The 18,740-nt window shown below is 39.9% G+C and overlaps 1 protein-coding gene across 1 annotated transcript; it reads left to right on the top strand.

The window, feature by feature from the left end:
* The first annotated feature begins 13,387 nt into the window (after window positions 1-13,387).
* On the top strand, window positions 13,388-17,529 carry LOC149185729 (uncharacterized). The gene is made up of 2 exons (XM_089409126.1): window positions 13,388-14,593; window positions 14,821-17,529. Exons 1-2 carry the CDS (start codon window positions 13,388-13,390, stop codon window positions 17,527-17,529), a joined length of 3,915 nt encoding a protein of 1,304 aa, XP_089265252.1.
* Window positions 17,530-18,740: the final 1,211 nt, after the last annotated feature.

The following is an 18,740-nucleotide window of genomic DNA, read 5'->3' as shown; positions in this document are numbered from 1 at the left end:
AAATATGCATGATGATGCCACAAAGATTCAGTTGGCTTCTTTGAGAATGGATGGAGCAGCATTGGTCTGGTGGGAGGCCAAGAATAAAGAGGAGATCAAGAAATTTGGTAAGGTTACCTTAACATGGCCTGAATTTCTGTTAGCCACTAAAAAAAAATTTTATCCTCTTGCTCACATGCAGAAAGCCATTATGAATTGGCAAAATTTCAGACAAATTAAGGGTCAGAGTGTCCAAGACTACACCCAAGAATTCAGGAGAAGAGCTCTCTTATTAGGGGTAGATTTGCAGACTCAGGAAACCTCGCTGAAATACATTGGTGGCTTGCATAGCTACCTTAGACACACCATCTTGATGTTTAACCCTACTAGCCTGGATGAGGTTTGTGTCCAAGCTATCCATTTAGAGGCAAGGGAAAAAACACATTTGAAGAGGGTAGAAACAAGCCCCCCAAGGAGAAAAACAAAGAGAAAACCTCCAAGGGAAAGAGAAAAAAGAATGCATCTGTCAAACAGGAGAGTGAGAAAGTGATCTGTAAACATTGTTCTAAACCAGGCCATGAGGAGAAAAATTGTTGGAAATTATATCCTGAAAAAAGACCTCAATTTAACAAATCCAAAGGGAAACAGAAAACTATTGCTACTACATCTACACCACAAGATTTAGGGGAAGATTCAGGTGATGAAACCAAAATTGCAGCCATGGGTTTGAAAAACTTGAAGGAAAAAGAAATTGAAACTCAAGCCAGCACTAGCACCTCAAACTGACATGTACAAGCTCCTAATGAGGAAGAAAGAATTGAACTGTTTCATGTGAGTGTGATTTCAAAACATACTAAAATTGACACACTTTTTGATAGTGGGTCACAAGCAAACCTTATATCAGAGGACTTGGTCAAGCAGCTTAAACTTGAGACCGTTCCACATCCGAAGCCATATCCACTTGGATGGATTTGCAAGGATGCAAATTTACAAGTTTCAAGAAAGTGCACATTGCGCTTTGCAATTATTGCACATTTTATTGACACAGTTGAACTTGATGTGGTACCTTTTGATATAGCAGGAATTGTTTTGGGAAGTCCTTACTTGTTTGACAGGAAAGCTATCTTTCATCGCCATGAAAACAAATATCATATGTTTAAAGATGGCAAGGAGTTCATTGTTAGAGCTCATCGCAAGAAGACAAATATAGCGATGGTGAATGCAGGACAGGTAAAAAGGCTGGTCAATTCAAGTAAGAATTTTGTTCTTCTTATGATTAAGCCCAAGGTTGATGTAAATCATGAGTCATTTGACAATTGTGATCCAAAACTTAAATCAGATCTGTATGATGTAGTTGATGCATATCATGAGATGTTTCAGGAGCCAACAGGTTTGCCTCCTAAGAGGGAGATTCAGCATGAAATCCATTTGCATCCAAATTGTCCTCTTCCAAACATAGGCATGTACCGCATGTCTATTATGGAGAATGTTGAAATAAAGAAGCAAATCAAGGACTTGTTGGACAAGGGTTTCATAAGGCCAAGTACTTCGCCATGTGGGTCACCGATTGTATTGATTCCAAAGAAAGATGGCACTTGGCGCATGTGTGTTGATTTCAGGGCCTTGAACAAGATAACGGTAAAGAATCATTACCCACTCCCAAGGATAGATGATTTGCTATACCAGCTAAAAGATGCTCGATATTTCACTAAGCTAGACTTGCGCAGTGGATATCATCAAGTAAGAATTGAAGAAAGTGACATTTGGAAGACAGCCTTTAAAACCAAACAAGGACTCTTTGAGTGGCTTGTGATGCCATTTGGTTTGTGCAATGCACCTGCAACTTTCATGCGGGTAATGGATGATGTCTTGCGTCCTTTTCTTGATGATTTCGTTATTGTCTTCTTAGATGACATCTTAATTTTCAGCAAGTCTAGAGAAGATCATGTCATGCATGTTAGAAAAGTACTTGATGTTTTGAAGAAGAATCAGTTATTTCTTAAAATGTCAAAGTGTGAATTTGGAAAGACTTCTTTGGTTTATTTGGGACACATAGTAAGAGGAGGTGCTTTGAGAATTGATCCTGCTAAGATTGAGGCTATTGTGAAGTGGCCTACTCCCAAATCCATAACAGAGGTAAGAAGTTTTTTGGGTGCAGCTCAATATTGGAGGAATTTTATCTCTAACTTCTCTTTTATAGCAGCTCCTATGCATGCAGTGACAAGTGTGAAGCATGCTTTCCAATGGGGAGGCAAGCAGCAAAAAGCTTTCGAATCTTTGAAAGAGAAGATTACTTTAGCTCCAGTCCTTGCATTACCGGATTTGAGACAGCCATTTGAGATACAAATTGATGCTAGTGATTATGATATGGGTGCAGTTCTTCTACAGCATGGTAATCCTATTGCTTTTCATTCTGAAACTTTTAATGGTGCTGTTGTAAATTATCCTACATATGATAAGGAGTTGTATGCGTTGGTACAAAGCGTCAAAAAGTGGAAACACTATTTGATGGGCAAAGAAACTGTTATACATACCGACCATCAGCCCTTACAGTACTTGCAATCACAAAGCAAGTTATAACAGTCACGACACTTCAGATGGATGGGCTTCTTGAAACAGTTCCATTTGGTAATAAGGTATAAGAAAGGTACTTTGAATAAGGTTGCTGATATGCTTTCAAGGTCTATTATTGGTGCTGTTACTTTACTTAAGAATGATTCCATTGTACATGATAGTTACATAGAACAATGTGCATCTGATGATGACTTTAAAAATGTGTATGCTAACTTGAGTAAAGGGAATCATGTAGAGGAAAATGACTATCACATGCATAACAATTTTCTGTTTCATTTGGGCAAGTTGTGTATACCACAGGGGGAGAGGATAAATGTCATAAGAGAAGCTCATTCTTCTCTTATTGCTGGCCATTTTGGTATGAGCAAAACAGTTGCACATCTACAGAGGTATTGCTATTGGCCTCACATGGTAGATTCTGTTTCAAGGTTCATAAGGGGTTGTTCATTATGTGCTACAAGCAAGCCTAGCAACAAGAAGCTTGGTTTGTATACTCCGTTGTCGGTACCTTCTAGACCATGGGAGAGCATCTCTATGGATTTTGTAGGAGGTTTACCAAAATCTTAAAAGCAACATGATTATTTATATGTAGTAGTTGATCGTTTCAGCAAAATGTGTATACTTATGCCTTGTAAAAAAACTATAACTGCTGAATTATTTTCTCATCATGTATGGATTCACTTTGGTTTGCCTACTTCCATTATTAGTGACAGGGATTCCAGATTTGTGGGGAATTTTTGGTCCAACCTATGGGAGATGATGGACACAAAGTTGAAGAAAAGTACTGCTTTCCATCCGCAAACAGATGGACAAACCAAAGTTGTGAACAGAACCATTGTGCACCTCTTGAGAGGTTATTGCAGCAAGCATCCCAAGCTTTGGGATGAACATTTGCACTACATACAACATGCTTACAATCGTGCCAAGCACTCTTCCACAAACACCTCACCGTTTGAAGCTTGTTTTGGTTACTTGCCAAAATCACCTCTTGATTTCATTCTTGAGAAAGATGTTGCTATTGAGGGACATAGTGACATTGACAAAGCTCGTTCATTCATTGAAAGAATTCAGCAAATACATCAACAAATTCAAGAACAGCTTGAGAAGAGTCAAGGCAAGTACAAGGAAAGACACGACAAGCATAGAGTCGATCACAAGTTTCAAGAAGGAGATGAGGTATGGTTGTACATTAGTAAGGAAAGGATGCAAGGAGAAGATAAAAAGCTGAAGCCTATTCGTTATGGTCCATTCAAAATCCTCAAGAAGGTTGGAAATAATGCTTTTCAATTAGATTTGCCTTCCTACATGCAAATGTATTCTGTTGTCAATGTGGAGAACTTACGTTGGTATGAACCTCCTTTGATTGATGATCATGAAAATGTTGTTCAGCTGCCATCTATAGAAGATTTCTCGCCAGAATTCTTAGATGAGCTGAAAGAAGATACAATCCTTGACAGAAGGACACGCACTTCAAGGAGGGGCAGTGTAGATTATGTTCGGGTTGGTTTTAAAGGCAGCAAACCGAACAAGGAAAAGTGGATGGAGGTGGAAAAAGTGAGGGAGATGTACCCTCACCTCTTTAACAGTTAGTTGAAGGCTTTTGGGGTCCAAAAGCTTCCCAATGGGGAGGCGTGATCAGGGGCTCATGTCCTAAGTGTCGTAAAATGCTCAAAATTTAAAGTGCTTAGAACTGGTTCAAAGTTGAATTACTGGAAAGTGATCGTCTTCCTGATTCCGGTGCCGCAAACGGTTCGAAAAACGGTTGCCGTATGAGGAAGTTATGGCAAAAAGAAGAATTTGTCCATAACATTAGAAATTTTAATTTTCCAAAAAAAATTAAAAAGGGAATATTCCGCTGGGCACGAAATCCGAGGCAACCACCAAACATTAAATGTAACTGCAGTTAAGTTGGTGGAATTTTGGCAGGAGCGCCAAATTTGGCGGACCCGCCATAATTGGCAGAGCTAACTAGAGTTAACTAAAGTTAGCTGGAGTTTTTCTAGGGGCAAACTGGAGAAACTTTAAATGGCCATAACTTTGGCTAGGAAAGGCGGTTTTGGACGAATTTTTTTTTGATTTTGGGTATTTTCAGCCTTCTGAAGCCATTGGTGTAGGTCTTACAGCCATCTGAGGTCATTTTCAGAGGTTTTGGAGCCGTGAAAGTTCTAGGAGCCACTAGGGCCCAGTTTTGTGAAGACTGTATAGGTTTGCAGGTATCCATTGGAGGTGATCCAATAGTCAATCCTGAAGGATTCAAGTGTTCTGAATCCATTTTTGCCATCTATTTCACCTGTAGATGCTTCTATTCAGCTGTATTTTCAATTTGAGTATTTAATAAAAACAAGGACAAGCCCAGTTGGGAGCTTTAGACCCAGCAGACGTAGCCCTGGAGGGGGTGAACTGCTTTATCAACTTCTTTTGCATTTGTGGTTGATTTATTTTGTAGAACAAATTCATTTTAATGTGTTCAACAGTAAAAGGAAATAACTCTGCTATGCTTAAATGGGTCATGAACAGCTAAAAATTTCATGTGTTTTCTTTCTGCAAGACATGGAAATCTTTTAAACATGTTTAATTCTAAATTGAATACCTTGCAAACAAATTTCAAGTAGTTTCAAATTCAGATCAGTCTTCTTTTTGAACACCCATTTGCTGCCAATGGGTTTCCTTCCAGCCGGAAACTCCACCAGATCCCAAGCCTCATTTTTGTGCGAAGATGCCATTTCATCAACCATGGCCTCTTTCCAGAGTTTTCCATCCTCTAAATCCATTGCTTCCTTCACAGTTATAGGATCATCATCAATAACAGACAAATCAAAATTTGAACAAAAAGAAGATGGACTATACCTTTCTGGTTGCCTTCTTTCTTGAACTAATATTCTCATAGCTGAAGTTTGTGGCTCTTCATCTTTTGATTCCTCCTCTGTTATAGAGTCTGATTCTTCCTCCTTTAGCTCAAACTCTATCTTCTCAGGTTCCTTTCATTGGACTTCATGTTTAATAACATCTTTCACCTCTCTGAACACCACATCTCGGATGTACACAACCTTCCTTGTTACTGGGTTCCAAAGCTTATAACCCTTTAAACCATCCTTATACCCAATAAAGATGCACTTTTCAGATTTACTATCCAACTTGGTTCATTTCTCCTTTGGAACATGTACATATGCATCACATCCAAATACCCTTAGATGTGAAAGAGAGGGTTTCTTACCAGTCCATACCTCTTGTGGAGTCTTATCCTCCAATGCTGATGAAGGTGACCTGTTGACCAGGTAACATGCAGTATCCACCGCCTCTGCCCAGAATTCCTATCCTAACCCGGCACCACTGAGCATGCTTCTTGCCCTTTCCATCAACATCTTGTTCATTCTTTCTACAACTCCATTTTGTTGAGGTGTATATGGAGTAGTCTTCTGTCGTACTATACCACACTTCTTACAGAATTCTTCAAATTCCTTACTAGAAAACTCTCCACTATTATTTGTCCTCAGCACCTTTATCTTGTTCTCTATCTGGTTTTCCACCAGAGCCTTAAATTCTTTAAACCTGTCAAAGACTTCAGATTTCTTCTTAAGGAAATATATCCATGTATTCCTTGAGAATTCATCTATAAATGATACATAGTACATAAACTTACCCAGTGATGGAACCTTCACATGTCCAAACACATCACTGTGCACAAGTTCTAATATCTGTTTCGCCCTCTTACTACCAGAGGGGAAACACACCCAATTCTGCTTCCCATATACACAATTTTCACATAAATCAAAATCCAAAGAGCTATTACTCATACCTTCTACCATACCTTTACCATGAAGTATTCGAAGGCCCTTCTATCCAATATGTCCAAGCTTTTCATGCCACAACATGGTCTTTTCTCCAGAGACCATTAGATTTTCTGCTCCACTTTCAGGAACCATAGAACTATTACACCCATCAATAACAGTGCTACCTTGCAGCTTGTACAGAGTTCCAATCCGAACTCCCTGCATCAATACCAGTGCTCCCCGAACCATTTTGCAGGTGTCCTTCTCGAACACTGTTTTTACACCTACATCATCCAGCTTACTAACAAAAATCAGATTTCTGGCTAATGCGGGAATATGCAAAACACCCAGAAGTGTTCTAACCCTTCCACCTTACAGCTTCAACTTTAATTTTCCACAACCAATGATTCTAGCCTTCCTGTCATCCCCCAAGAAGACATCACCACCATCATATTTCTCATAATCACATAACCACTCTCTATGGGAAGTGAAGTGAAAGGATGCACCTAAGTCAATCAACCATGCCTCATGATCTACATGTGTACTTGAAGAAGCCAAGTACACATCCCCACCTTCATTTGAGGTGGTTTTCGCCTCTGCAGAAGGAGCATCATCAGATCCCTTTCCTTTGTCAGAAGCTTGGATTTACAGTCCCTTTTGAAGTGCCCTTCCTTTCCGCATTTCCAGCACACCACCTTTACAGCTTTTCCTGGAGATTTAGATCTCCCTCTAGATTTAGATCTCCCACTTGATGATTTATTTTTGTTTCTGTTTTGGGACCGTCCTCGTACAGACAAGGCATCACCATTCTGGTTCTCCATATTTTTCCGTCTCATCTCCTCCATCAGCAAGGCTGAGACTATTTCATCAAACTACAAGGCAGTTGCATTGCTACCTATTGCAATAACCAGACTATCCCACGAATCTGGTAGAGAACACAACAAACTGATGCACTTATCTTCATCTGAAATTTTAATATCTACAGACGCTAACTGACTTACCACAGTATTAAATGCGTTCAGATGCTTTTTCACCGAGTCTCCATCTTTCATCCTCAGGTTATACAGCTTTTTCCATAGGAACAGTTTATTCACCAGAGACTTAGATTAGTACAAAGTCCCTAACTTGTCCCACAAAGCCTTCGCCGTAACTTCCCCTGATACATTCAACAATACTGAATCTAAGACACACAAACGTATTGTGCTCTTTGCCTTCCAATCCAACTTCTTCCATTCTTCATTAGACACTCCCATTGGTTTAGTACCCGGATCTACCGCGATCCAAAGATCTTTATCCACCAACAAACCCTCTAACCTGAGTTTCCACAACTCAAAACTCTAACCATTAAATTTCTCGATCTCTATCTTTCCACTTCTCGCCATCTTCTTTCACCACCAAAATTGATCTCGCAGATCTCCCACTGAACAAGGTCTACCACAGGCCCGAGCGAAACCCCTCAGTAACAAAGGCGTCCCCTTGAAGCCAAAATACCTCTGATACCAAATGTAGGTATTAACCCCGTCCAGAAATTACCTGCATACAAATTCTAAAACACATAAAATAAATAATGCGAGAGCAGAACACATAAAACACATATAAACAGATATTATCCCCTGGATCCCAAAACTGGGACTACCAGCTTGATTTTTCATTATGTTCCTTTCAATGTTATTATACATATTTATACATGCCGAAGCAATCAATACCATGGACCGAAAACCATCGCGTCCAAAAAACATGTGTGAAAATCATGCACAAAACCATAGGTGGGTCCGCCCAACCTAACATAGGGTCCAAAACCAAAATTTTTTGGGGCCCTACCCCGGACCCCATAAAGTGGGGTTACGGGTACACCTCAAACCCCCTGTGACTCCCCCACTACACAATCGGTGCAACGAAGGGGGTGCTCTGCCCCCCCTCTAACCCCCCAGTTAACTACGTGGGCTAGTCATGGAAAGAATATAACACAACCCAACATGCCACACTCTCCAAGAGTGATCCAAGAAAACTCTAAGTGTCCAAGAGTATGAGAGAGAGAGAAAATAGAAGAGAGCTCTACCAAAACTTGACAAAATCCTACCAATTGATCCTCGAAAGCCTTTTTATTAATGAGGTCTCTATTTTCTTCAATTTCCATTATTTTCCTTCATTTTCCTCCTCACATGCAACCTGTGACCTTTCACCTTCCTTTTCTCTTAATTTCCTTTATTTTCATAAATAAAATGCCAATAAATGCCTCATGCCTTTCCAAAGCCTTTGCCACCTTAGTCATAATAAACCGAAGTGAACACCCACTAGGATGTTTTTCCCGACATTCATCTTGGAATACATGTCCCATGACCGTGGTCTTATATATTTTACATGAATTTTTAACCAGGGTTGTTACACCCTCCTACTAAAACATTGTTTCTTGTGATGGCAACAATAGATCAGATTCACGCAGTGCGTTTCATGCGGTTAGGGGAAAAATGGAAAACACAACGCTTGGTGCACAATGGAAATCCTAATTCAAGAGTAAATGCCTTATGAAAGCTAAGAAATTCCCTAAATATGAGGTAAGATCCACCAAACTTGATGGCTATATACAATATATGAAAGACCATGCTCTTATCTACAAATTTGTCTAACTTTGGTGCTTTGAAAGTGACATAGTAAGATGGATACAATATAAATGGAAACCTAAATGACATGTAGATCTAGAATTAGGATCCAAAGGCTTCTTCATAGCCATTTTCAAGAATTTGGAGGACGGAGCCAAATTTTTTGAAAATTGTCTATATGTCTTCAACAATGTTGAGTTATTTACGAGATTATGGGAAGAGAGGTATTTCCTATAAATGCAATTCCTAACAACACCATTATAGGTTCGAATGTTTTCTCTATCCAAAGAATTATGGGACTCATAAATCCTTGAGGGAATTCGAAATGTCATTGGCTCCTTTATGAAAATATCACAAGTAGAAAATAAAGGGTGTTATACTTCATACACCAGATTCTATGTATATGAATATTTCACAACCATTACCAAAATCCATTGAGATCTTGTACCAAGATGAAATATGGAAACAAAGCCTAGACTATGAACATGCGCCCTTATGTGACCATCATTGTCATGAATATGGTCATTTATTTTGGGATTGCCCACTTCTTCATGTAGATCCTAAGAATTACCCCCAACTAATAGATACAAACAGATTCAAAAGAACCATGACCAAACAAAGAAATCAAACACAAAAAATCCACTTGTTAAACAAATAAAGGAAGAGAATCCAAAAATAAATTATCAGTCCTCACTAATAAAGAGGAAGAGTCTTTTACTCCAAAAGATATTATGATACTTGATCCAAAAGAATAGGGCATAAAACAAAAGGTAGTATCATAAAAAAGAGAAACCCTAGAAGGTAATCAAGAAACTACATCCCAGGATGATGAACTTCTGCCTTATTTTTCTATAGTGGAACTAGATGAGGAAACTCAATGAAGGAATTGGGCTCCACTAATAGAGGACTATTAGAAATTAAAGTGCATATCAATGGAACACATAAAATATTACAGAAAAACAAACACAAAAAAGCATAAAACAAGAGAGACATAGATATATGCGGTTGACCCAATTTAGGCAACATCCACGAAAAAACAACCAATCCTTACTTTTATATTATTCAACAAAATGAAGAGATACAACCTACAACAAATCCTTCGCAATTTCCTCTTCGCTCTCACACAGTGTCCTCTTTTTTTTCTTGCAAAAAACAATATACATTCGCAATAAAATTCCTTCATATAAACTAAGGGTTGTCATCTACGACAAAAAACCATAAATTAACATAACTTCTACCGTCAGATCTTCAACCTAATGAACAACCTGGATTGACTACAAAATTACAATATTTTACAAGGAAATTTTTCATCTAATTTTTGCTTCGGGGGTGCTACCCCCAAACCCCTGCCAGGGGAGGTTAGGAGTGTTGCCATCCCCCTAGACCCCCCTAGTGACACTCCTAATAGGGGGGAAATCCCCCTCACACCCCACTATTAGGGACTAAGATCCAACCACAACTGAAACAAAAAACCTATGTACTAGGAAGATAATCAAGCTTTGCACCCAAGAAGGATTTGGGGTTCAAACTTTCTCTAACAAAGAACAACCTTATAGGGTGATAATTTCAAATTTAAGATTTCCAGGATTCTTAGATTGCTGTAATAGGTTTTCCAAATTAATCCTATTCATATTTATTATTTAGATTGATGTTTCGAACCTTCAACTTAGGTTCATCATCAGGATGGAAATATGTGGAAAATTGATAGCTATTTCATGGTTAATAAATACATAGAAGGTATTAAGTTTTAAGAGAAAATGACTGACAACAAAACTAAAAAAAAAAAAATATGTAATTAAATAAATTAAATGAATTAAATGCCTTTATTTATTTTTAAAAATGAATATATTTTATGAAATTAAATTATGATTAAATATTTAATTAAAAAAAAGTGATTAATTGTATATTTTAATATTTTTAATATGTTAAAACTATATATTAATGAGGGAAAATGTGGAAAGTGATATAAGGAATATTTATAATAAAATTACATAAATAAATAAATTTTACAAATATATAAATATTAGGGAATTCACTCAAGTTATGAAAAAGAGATGAGTTGAAGGGATGGCGATCGCAGCAGGGAGGTCTCGACAGCTGGCGCAGAGTTGATCTTAGGCCCGTAGGGCCGAGGGGCCCAGAAAGCACGGACGGCGGTGGAGGCAGTGGAAGTCTGTCCGCATCGGTGAAGGTAAGGCAGGAGATCGGCAGGTGGAGGTTTCGGTCTACATGCAACAGGCACTTGGAGGACACAGTAAACGGTAAATCAAGAAGACAGTTTACCTTTGGGGAAAATAGGATCAGGACTTTTGGACAGTGATTCCTCAGCCCTCGACAAGCCGACAAGAGAACAGTGACCAGTGAAGTAACCATGGTTAACTCAGACGAGGGTATTGACCTAGACCCAGCTATGGAAGACATTCTCTCTGTCTGGGGGAAAGATCCAACTGCCCAAAACATTGAGCGTTATTTCGGAGAGGTGGAAGCCCTCGATTCTTCTCCGTTCTGTCCAGATTCACAAATAACAACTCAAACCCTCTCTGATTCGGCCAAGGAGTTGCAAGGGACAGCAGCTGTGCATCAAAAGGGAGAGCTCCAGCATCAGCTTCAAAGAACGAGCAAGGAAGAACATCAGTCAAGCCACATCAATCCGCACATTGGGAGCAAAGGGAAACTAGGGTTCGTAGGCCCGACTCTCTCCGGCGGCTTGGAAGACATTGTTAATCTGGGATCTAAGTTAGGGTAGAGCACTGTAGGCGTTGCGGGAAGATCTGCAACAATTACAAGGGCCTCAATTGCAAAGAGCCTAATCAGCCCGAAGGAGATTGGATGGAAGGAGCAGGGTTCTGAGGAGTGCCAGGACCCTAGGGAGGGAAACAGTCGTGCATACCAGGAGTCTCAGGTAACCAACCAATCTCTCTTTGCGTCCTTGAATCTTCCCCCAAATGTTCTAAATGAGGGTTTCCCGGAGGCAAGAACCCTACCCTAGTCTTTTGGCCTGTGGCCCCAAAGACAGCAAGGGAATGAAGATCTAAGAGACTCGGCCAGAGGAATAAGATCCTCAGAGGGGCAAAGGAAAAAGCAGAGACTGATAAAATCCCAAGGGGTCGAAGGAAATCTAGTATTGGGGATGGATGTTCAAATTGAAGAAGTGCTGGAGGTAGCAGAATGTACCCTGGTCGGCAGAGCAAGAGGAAGGAAATTCACTTCCGATTACATCAAATCTTGGGGGAAGCAGAACTGGCAATCGGAACTAATCGGAGATTTCCAGGTCCTATCGTTAGCAAAAGGGTGGTTCTTGGTTCGCTTTGATAACAAAGAGGCAGCAGATTGGGTACTGAAGAGGAATTGGTCACTCGGGCACATTCCGGTGCTGTTCAAAAATTGGAGCCCCATGTTTGATGCAGCCCATGAAAAAGCCGATGTTTTTCCGGTCTGGGTAAGAGCGCCTGGGCTTCCATCGTTCCTCTGGGTCGAGTCGGTGTTCAAGGCGATTGGGAACAAACTGGGCACTTTTTTGGAGGCAGATATGACATTCCTGGAGACAAACAACAGGGCAATGGCATGAATTCTGGTAAGCCTCAATCCAAGCGGAGGTTTGGCAGAGAAAATAAACCTTCAATACAGAGAATATGTATTTGAACAAATTTTGGATTACGAATTCTTGTCGTTCCACTGCCATAGATGCCACGAGTATGGGAACTTGGCTAAGGAATGCCCCCTAGGAAGATGATGGAGGAGGTTCCAGAGAACGAAGGAGAGGCCAGAGAAATCCAACAGGCACTTTCAGAACCAAAAAAGCAAGGAGATACCGGATCTTCAAGGCGACGAAACAATGGATATAGATCCGCTGCAGGGGAGCCAATATCAGCGAGCAGACTATCAGGAAACCACGAAGGATTTGGCAGAAGACGGTCTGGATTCAGGGAAAGCAAAGGAGATCGCAGTCGAAGGCCATCCGAGCACATCTCAAAACCCACTCGAGGATCCAAAGGGTATGATCTTAAATCCAAACCATTCTTCTTTTCTTCATAATGAAAAAAAAGATGAATGCTTGGATGAATGTTTAGTCTCTGAGCCGTTCAACAATATCTCCCATTCTGAATTAAATGTTAAAAATGCAAAGATGTCCGATGGCACTTTTGAAAATTGTATTGATATCATCTCTGCCGCTATACCCTCGTTAGATCTAAATTGTGACGGGTGCTGCCCCGAAACCTCCTCTCAGGTCCAGCTACTTTCATGTCCTTATAACCTCCGCTCTCAGGACCATAAACCTATCCCAATGACATCTCTGGGGGGCATAGATCTTTCCTCCTCCCTGAGTCAGCCCGAGAAAAAAAGGGGTAGAAAATCCAAGCTTTCTATGGCCCAAGTGCAGGCAAAATTTGATGTGGTAGACGGGAAGCAAAAATCTATCACAGGGGCACTTAGAGCAGTGCAAAGCCCCGTCTCTGTCAAAAAATGATCATTACCTCATGGAATTGTAGGGGTTTAGCCAGTAAAACCAAAAAACTGGCTCTTAGGGAGTTAGTTTCGAACTCCAAGGCGGATATTCTCATTCTTCAGGAGACCCTGGGGTCCGGAGAGGAAATTGAATCAATGTTAAATGCCCTTCTACCTGGGTGGAAATTTTCAGCTCTGGACTCTGATGGTCACTCAGGAGGTTTGGCTGTTGGGTACAGAGAAGGAAGAATTAAGATCAGAAATCAATGGGGAATGAAGCAGGTGATGGGGCTAGAATGTCAATCTACAGAATTTGATTTTCCTCTAACTATTCTAAATATTTATGGGTCGTGCCAAGGAAGGATACCATTCTGGAATGGTTTGATGGAGAACTCGCTAGTGAAGAATAATTACCTGGTGATGGGCGGTGATCTAAATTTCTCATTAGGAAGGGCGGAAGCATGGGGCCCTGCTGCAAGAGAGGATCCGCAAACCGACTTTTTTCTGAACTTATTAGCTGCAAATAATCTCATAGAAGCTAATCTTATCAAGCTTAAACCAACTTGGCGGAACAGAAGAGTAGGAGAAGCTCGGGTGGCGAAGAGACTAGACCGCTTCCTACTCAATGAGGCATTATCAGCTAAGATTCCTTTATTCAAACAATGGGTGGAAGAAGGGGGTCCTTCGGATCACTTTCCTATATTCCTGGAGCTCTCCAAAGTACCCCCTAAACCTCCTGCCCCTTTTAAATTCAACGCTTCTTGGCTCCAAGATGAATCCTACAACAAACTCTTTAAAGAAATATGGTCACATCCCGACAGAGGATCACAAGAGAATAAAGGATTTTTATTCATGGAAAATCTCAAAAGACTGAAAAAGGCAACAATCTTATGGGCAAAGGACAGAAAATCAAAGCAGACGGAGGATTTATCCAGGATAAACGAGGAACTCCAAAAGCTTGAAAGCATAGAGGTGGATGGCTATGCGACACTTGATTCTAAAGAGAAAATTGTAGCCCTGGAGAAGCAAAAGAATCAAATTCTGCTGGCTAAGGAGGAGGAATGGAGACTTAAGAGTAGAGCAATTTGGCTCAAAGCAGGGGATGATAACACAAGCTTTTTCCATAACTACGCAAAAGGGAGGAAGAGTGCCAATACCATCTGGCAACTAAAGGATGAAGAAGGAGGGGAGGCTAAGACTTTTGAAGCCCTATCAGCCCTTGGGGTAAATCACTTTCAATCCTTATTTAAAGACAATGGAGAGATCACCATTTCGGAAGTCATCCAAACAGTGCAATGCTTTCATAGATATGTGGAAGAGGAAGAAGCGGACCATCTAATGGACCCAGTTACAAAGGAGGAGGTGGAAAGCGTTATTAAATCTATGGCAAAAGAGAAAAGCCCGGCCCAGATGGCTGGTCTGTAGAGCTCTTTCTTCATTTTTTTGAGCAGATAGGAGAAGAAATCACGGAGGTTGTTGAGGAGTCAAGATCGAAGGGAGAAATATATAGTCCTTTCAATGCAACTTTCATAGCTCTCATCCCAAAAAAGGAGGCCCCGGAATCTTTTGAGGACTTCAGACCTATCTCATTATGTAACAGCATTTATAAAATAATTGCAAAAGTGATAGCTCTGAGGATCAAACCAATCCTATCAAGGCATATTTCACCTGAACAATTTGGGTTCCTGAACGGAAGGCAAATTCATGAAGCAATTGGTGTGGCTCAGGAGGTTATTCACAGTGTTAAGGTGAAAAACAAGAAGGGTGCAGTAATCAAAATTGACCTATCAAAAGCATATGATAGGATAAACTGGACATACATCCGATTGCTTCTAACACATCTTGGTTTCAAAGTGGACTTCATCAGATGGATCATGGGGTGTATCACAGATGTCAGCTATGCAATCCTCATAAATGGAGCTGCTACCACCTTCTTCAAAGGACAGAGAGGGCTGAGGCAAGGATGCCCTCTGTCCCCATTGTTATTTCTCTTGGTAGCTGAAGGATTAAGCCAGCTGATACAAAAATGCAAAAGGGAAGGTAAGATAAAAGGTATAGAGGTAGCAGTAAATTTGTTTATATCTCACCTTCTCTTTGTAGACGATATTCTGGTTTTTACAAATGGATCCTCCAATGAACTCAAGGAGTTAAAGAATATCTTTGAATTTTTTCTGAAAGCTACTGGAATGCAGATCAACCCCAGAAAATCCCAGATCATAGAGGAAGGCCTAAACAGGCAAGAAAAAGAGCAGCTCAGTTCTCTTTTTCCTTATGAAATGTGCAATATGGAATCCCCTTTTAAGTATTTAGGTTTCTGGTTGAAGCCAAATGCCTACAGGAAGGAGGACTGGTCCTGGCTAATTGCAAAAATTGAAGCAAGAATCAACCACTGGAGCTTCAAATGGCTCTCCAGAGCAGGGAGACTGACTCTAATAAAATCTGTGCTACTAGCCATCCCAGTTTACTGGGCAGCCCTGACATGGGTTCCAAAAGGAGTATTGGAGAGAATAAGGAGAATATGCAGCAGATTTTTATGGGCAGGGTCAAAAGAAAATAGGGTCCTCCCTTGGGTAGCCTGGGAGAAAGTGGCGAGGCCAAAAGACTGGGGCGGTTGGGGGGTAAAAAACCTGCTCGACTTCAGACTTTCACTGGCAGCCAAATCAGGGTGGCGTCTTATCAAGATGGAAAACCTCTGGACAAGAACGGTAAAGAGAAAATATATAGACCCAACTCCATTGGAAGAATGGATAAGGAATCCAGTCAAGATCCAAAAGAACGCTTCTGCAATTTGGAAAGCAACAGTGGAGTCCTTCACAGTGATTGAGCAAGGACTTGCTTGGAAGATTGGTAATGGTGAAAAGGTTAAGGTAGGGAAAGACCCCTGGGCAGGTTGTAATGGAAACTATGCCCTCTCTCCTAGCCTTGTTCAGCACTTAGAAGAAAAGGGTCTTCTCTTTCTAAGCCAAGTGGAGAAACCGGGCTTCTCATCCATCTGGGGACAAGCATGGAAGAATGGAGAAGATTTTGAGTTAGAGCAAAGATGGTGGCTTGAATGGAGAGCTTTCATCCAGGAACTCTCTAGATCCAATGTTAGGCTGAGCGACAGACAGGATGAGTTAATATGGGCACATGCAGACTCGGGGGACTATGCACCAAAGAGTGGCTACAATTTCCTCATGACTAGGAAAGGATGGGGGGATCCGGAGTGGTGGTCGAAACAGCTATGGAAACTCAAAAGCCCTCCAAAGTCAAAAATCTTTTTCTGGTGCATTTTAAAAAGTAAAATTCCAACTTGGGACATTCTGCAGTCCAGATTCATGCACGGGCCTGGGAGATGTACCTTATGTAAATCTGAAGCAGAATCCATAAACCACCTTTTCCTTAAGTGCTCAGAAACTCTTAAGATATGGGGCAAGGCAGGAAATATCTTGAACAAAAAGCTTGAATGGGAAGGCGACAGTATACAAGATGCATGGCAGAAGTGGTGGCACTCACACCCAAATGGAAACCTGCGCAACCTTCCATTAATCATTAGCTGGGGAGTCTGGATAGCCAGGAACAGAAGCATTTTCCAGGATAAAGAAACTCCTGCATCTATCACAGCAATCCAGAGCACTGCCATCTTTTCCTGTATCCCTGAACCTAAGGTGTCCCACTCTCAAAGAAATGCCCCGGAAGTGCAGATTTCAGAGGGATCCCCTTGGGCCTTCTTCGATGGTGCATCTCAAAACAATTCAGCAGGCGCAGGCCTAGTCATTCATGAAAATCCAAATCACTCTCTCAAAGCTTCTGTGGGCTTAGGATCAGGTTCGAACAACTATGCAGAATTGACCGCCCTTAAACTCCTTTTATGCTGGCTCATTCAAAGGCACACCCTCACAATTCAGATCTTTGGAGATTCCCAAAACGTGATCAGATGGGTTAATGGTCAAAGTACATGCAGCAATCAAGTCTTAAAACAAATCCTGGGAGAAATTCAGAGATTAAAATCATTTTTTAACAGCTTCACTCTATGTCACATTTTCAGGGAAAGAAATGACACAGCGGACAAGCTATCTAAAGACGGTCTTCAGCAGGATTTGGGCAGCTGGAAAATTCTAGAAGACAATCAAGGCCAAATCAGCAGGACCGATCAGCCTCCTCACAACCATCTTTTCTGATATTCTGGCAGTAACACTTTTTTTCCATTCTCATCTCAAAACTTTTTCAGCTACGGCATCTTGGTTTATACAAACTCTTTATATATGTAATGGGTTGTTTTCCTCTCTGTTGAGGAGGCCCGATTTTGCTGGCTGTTCATTTTTGAACAGCTCATAGTTTTGTTTTTTAGTGATCAAAGGAACCTCCGCTCAGGACAAATCAAAGAACAGAAGAAAAATCAGCGACAGTTTTTCTCTTTAAAAAGAAACTGGCCACAGGCAAAAGATAGCATTTTTGTAAATCAGACTTGATAGACATAGGATGATCAGTGATGCATCAGCATGTGCAATGTAAACTTTTTATAATCTTAATAAAAAGTTTCGCTTTTTCCTTTGGAAAAAAAAATATAAATATTAGAAAATGTATTGAAAGTGTTATTATGAAATTAAATGAATTAACTTTTATTATTGTTTTCAAAAATGAATGTTATAGTTAAATGTTATATTGTTAATCAATAGGAATGATTAATTGTATATTTTTAAGATTCTTTTATAATATGTTAAAAATATATTAATGAGGAAAAGTGATATGAAGAATATTTAGAAAGTATGTATTAAAAAATAAATATTAATATATATATATATATATATATATATATATATATATATATATATATATATATGAATGGAAATATAATTAGAGTTTTTTTAAATAAATTAGTTTAGGGGTTACAAATTACAAGATTTGGATTTTAGAGTGGGGATCCAGTTTTTGCTTATGGCCCATCCATCATCCCTGTTTAGGTTTTTGGGATGTTTACTGATTTCAATGGCTTCTCTAAATTTTTTGTGGAAATAGTGGTCAATTTTGGTAAGGATGCGGGTTTTTTCAACGAAAATATGATGCTTTGTATTGTTGAAATGTTCATCTAGTGCAAAAGTTTTTGATTGATTATGTTTGATGTCAATGGAATGTTCTAGGATGCGGGTATTAATAGATCGCCATGTCTCACCCACATAGAATTCCACAAGAACAAGAAATCAGATAAACTCTTTTTTATTCTAAAAAAACTCTATAATTATATTTTCGTTCATTTTCTAATATATATAGTATTTATTTTTTAATAAATACATTCTAAATATTCCTCATATCACTTTTCCTCATTAATATATTTTTAACACATTATAAAATCTTAAAAATATATAATTAATAAGACACTTTTCCTCCTTAA

Source organism: Pinus tabuliformis, chromosome 3_1 (genome assembly GCF_031772625.1).
Source record: "Pinus tabuliformis cultivar Carrire ecotype Pingquan chromosome 3_1, CPIR1, whole genome shotgun sequence".
NCBI classification, from domain to species: domain Eukaryota; kingdom Viridiplantae; phylum Streptophyta; class Pinopsida; order Pinales; family Pinaceae; genus Pinus; species Pinus tabuliformis.
The sequence above is the reverse complement of the archived record's forward strand: the minus strand, read 5'-3'. Positions and strand labels throughout refer to the sequence as shown.

Bases quoted from the DNA above. Each gene is read 5' to 3' on its own strand.
- LOC149185729 (XM_089409126.1), top strand. From the start codon at position 13,388: ATGATCATTACCTCATGGAATTGTAGGGGTTTAGCCAGTAAAACCAAA. The intron at 14,594-14,820 runs GTAAATCACTTT...TTTTTTGAGCAG, and splicing joins AAGCCCTATCAGCCCTTGGG to ATAGGAGAAGAAATCACGGA.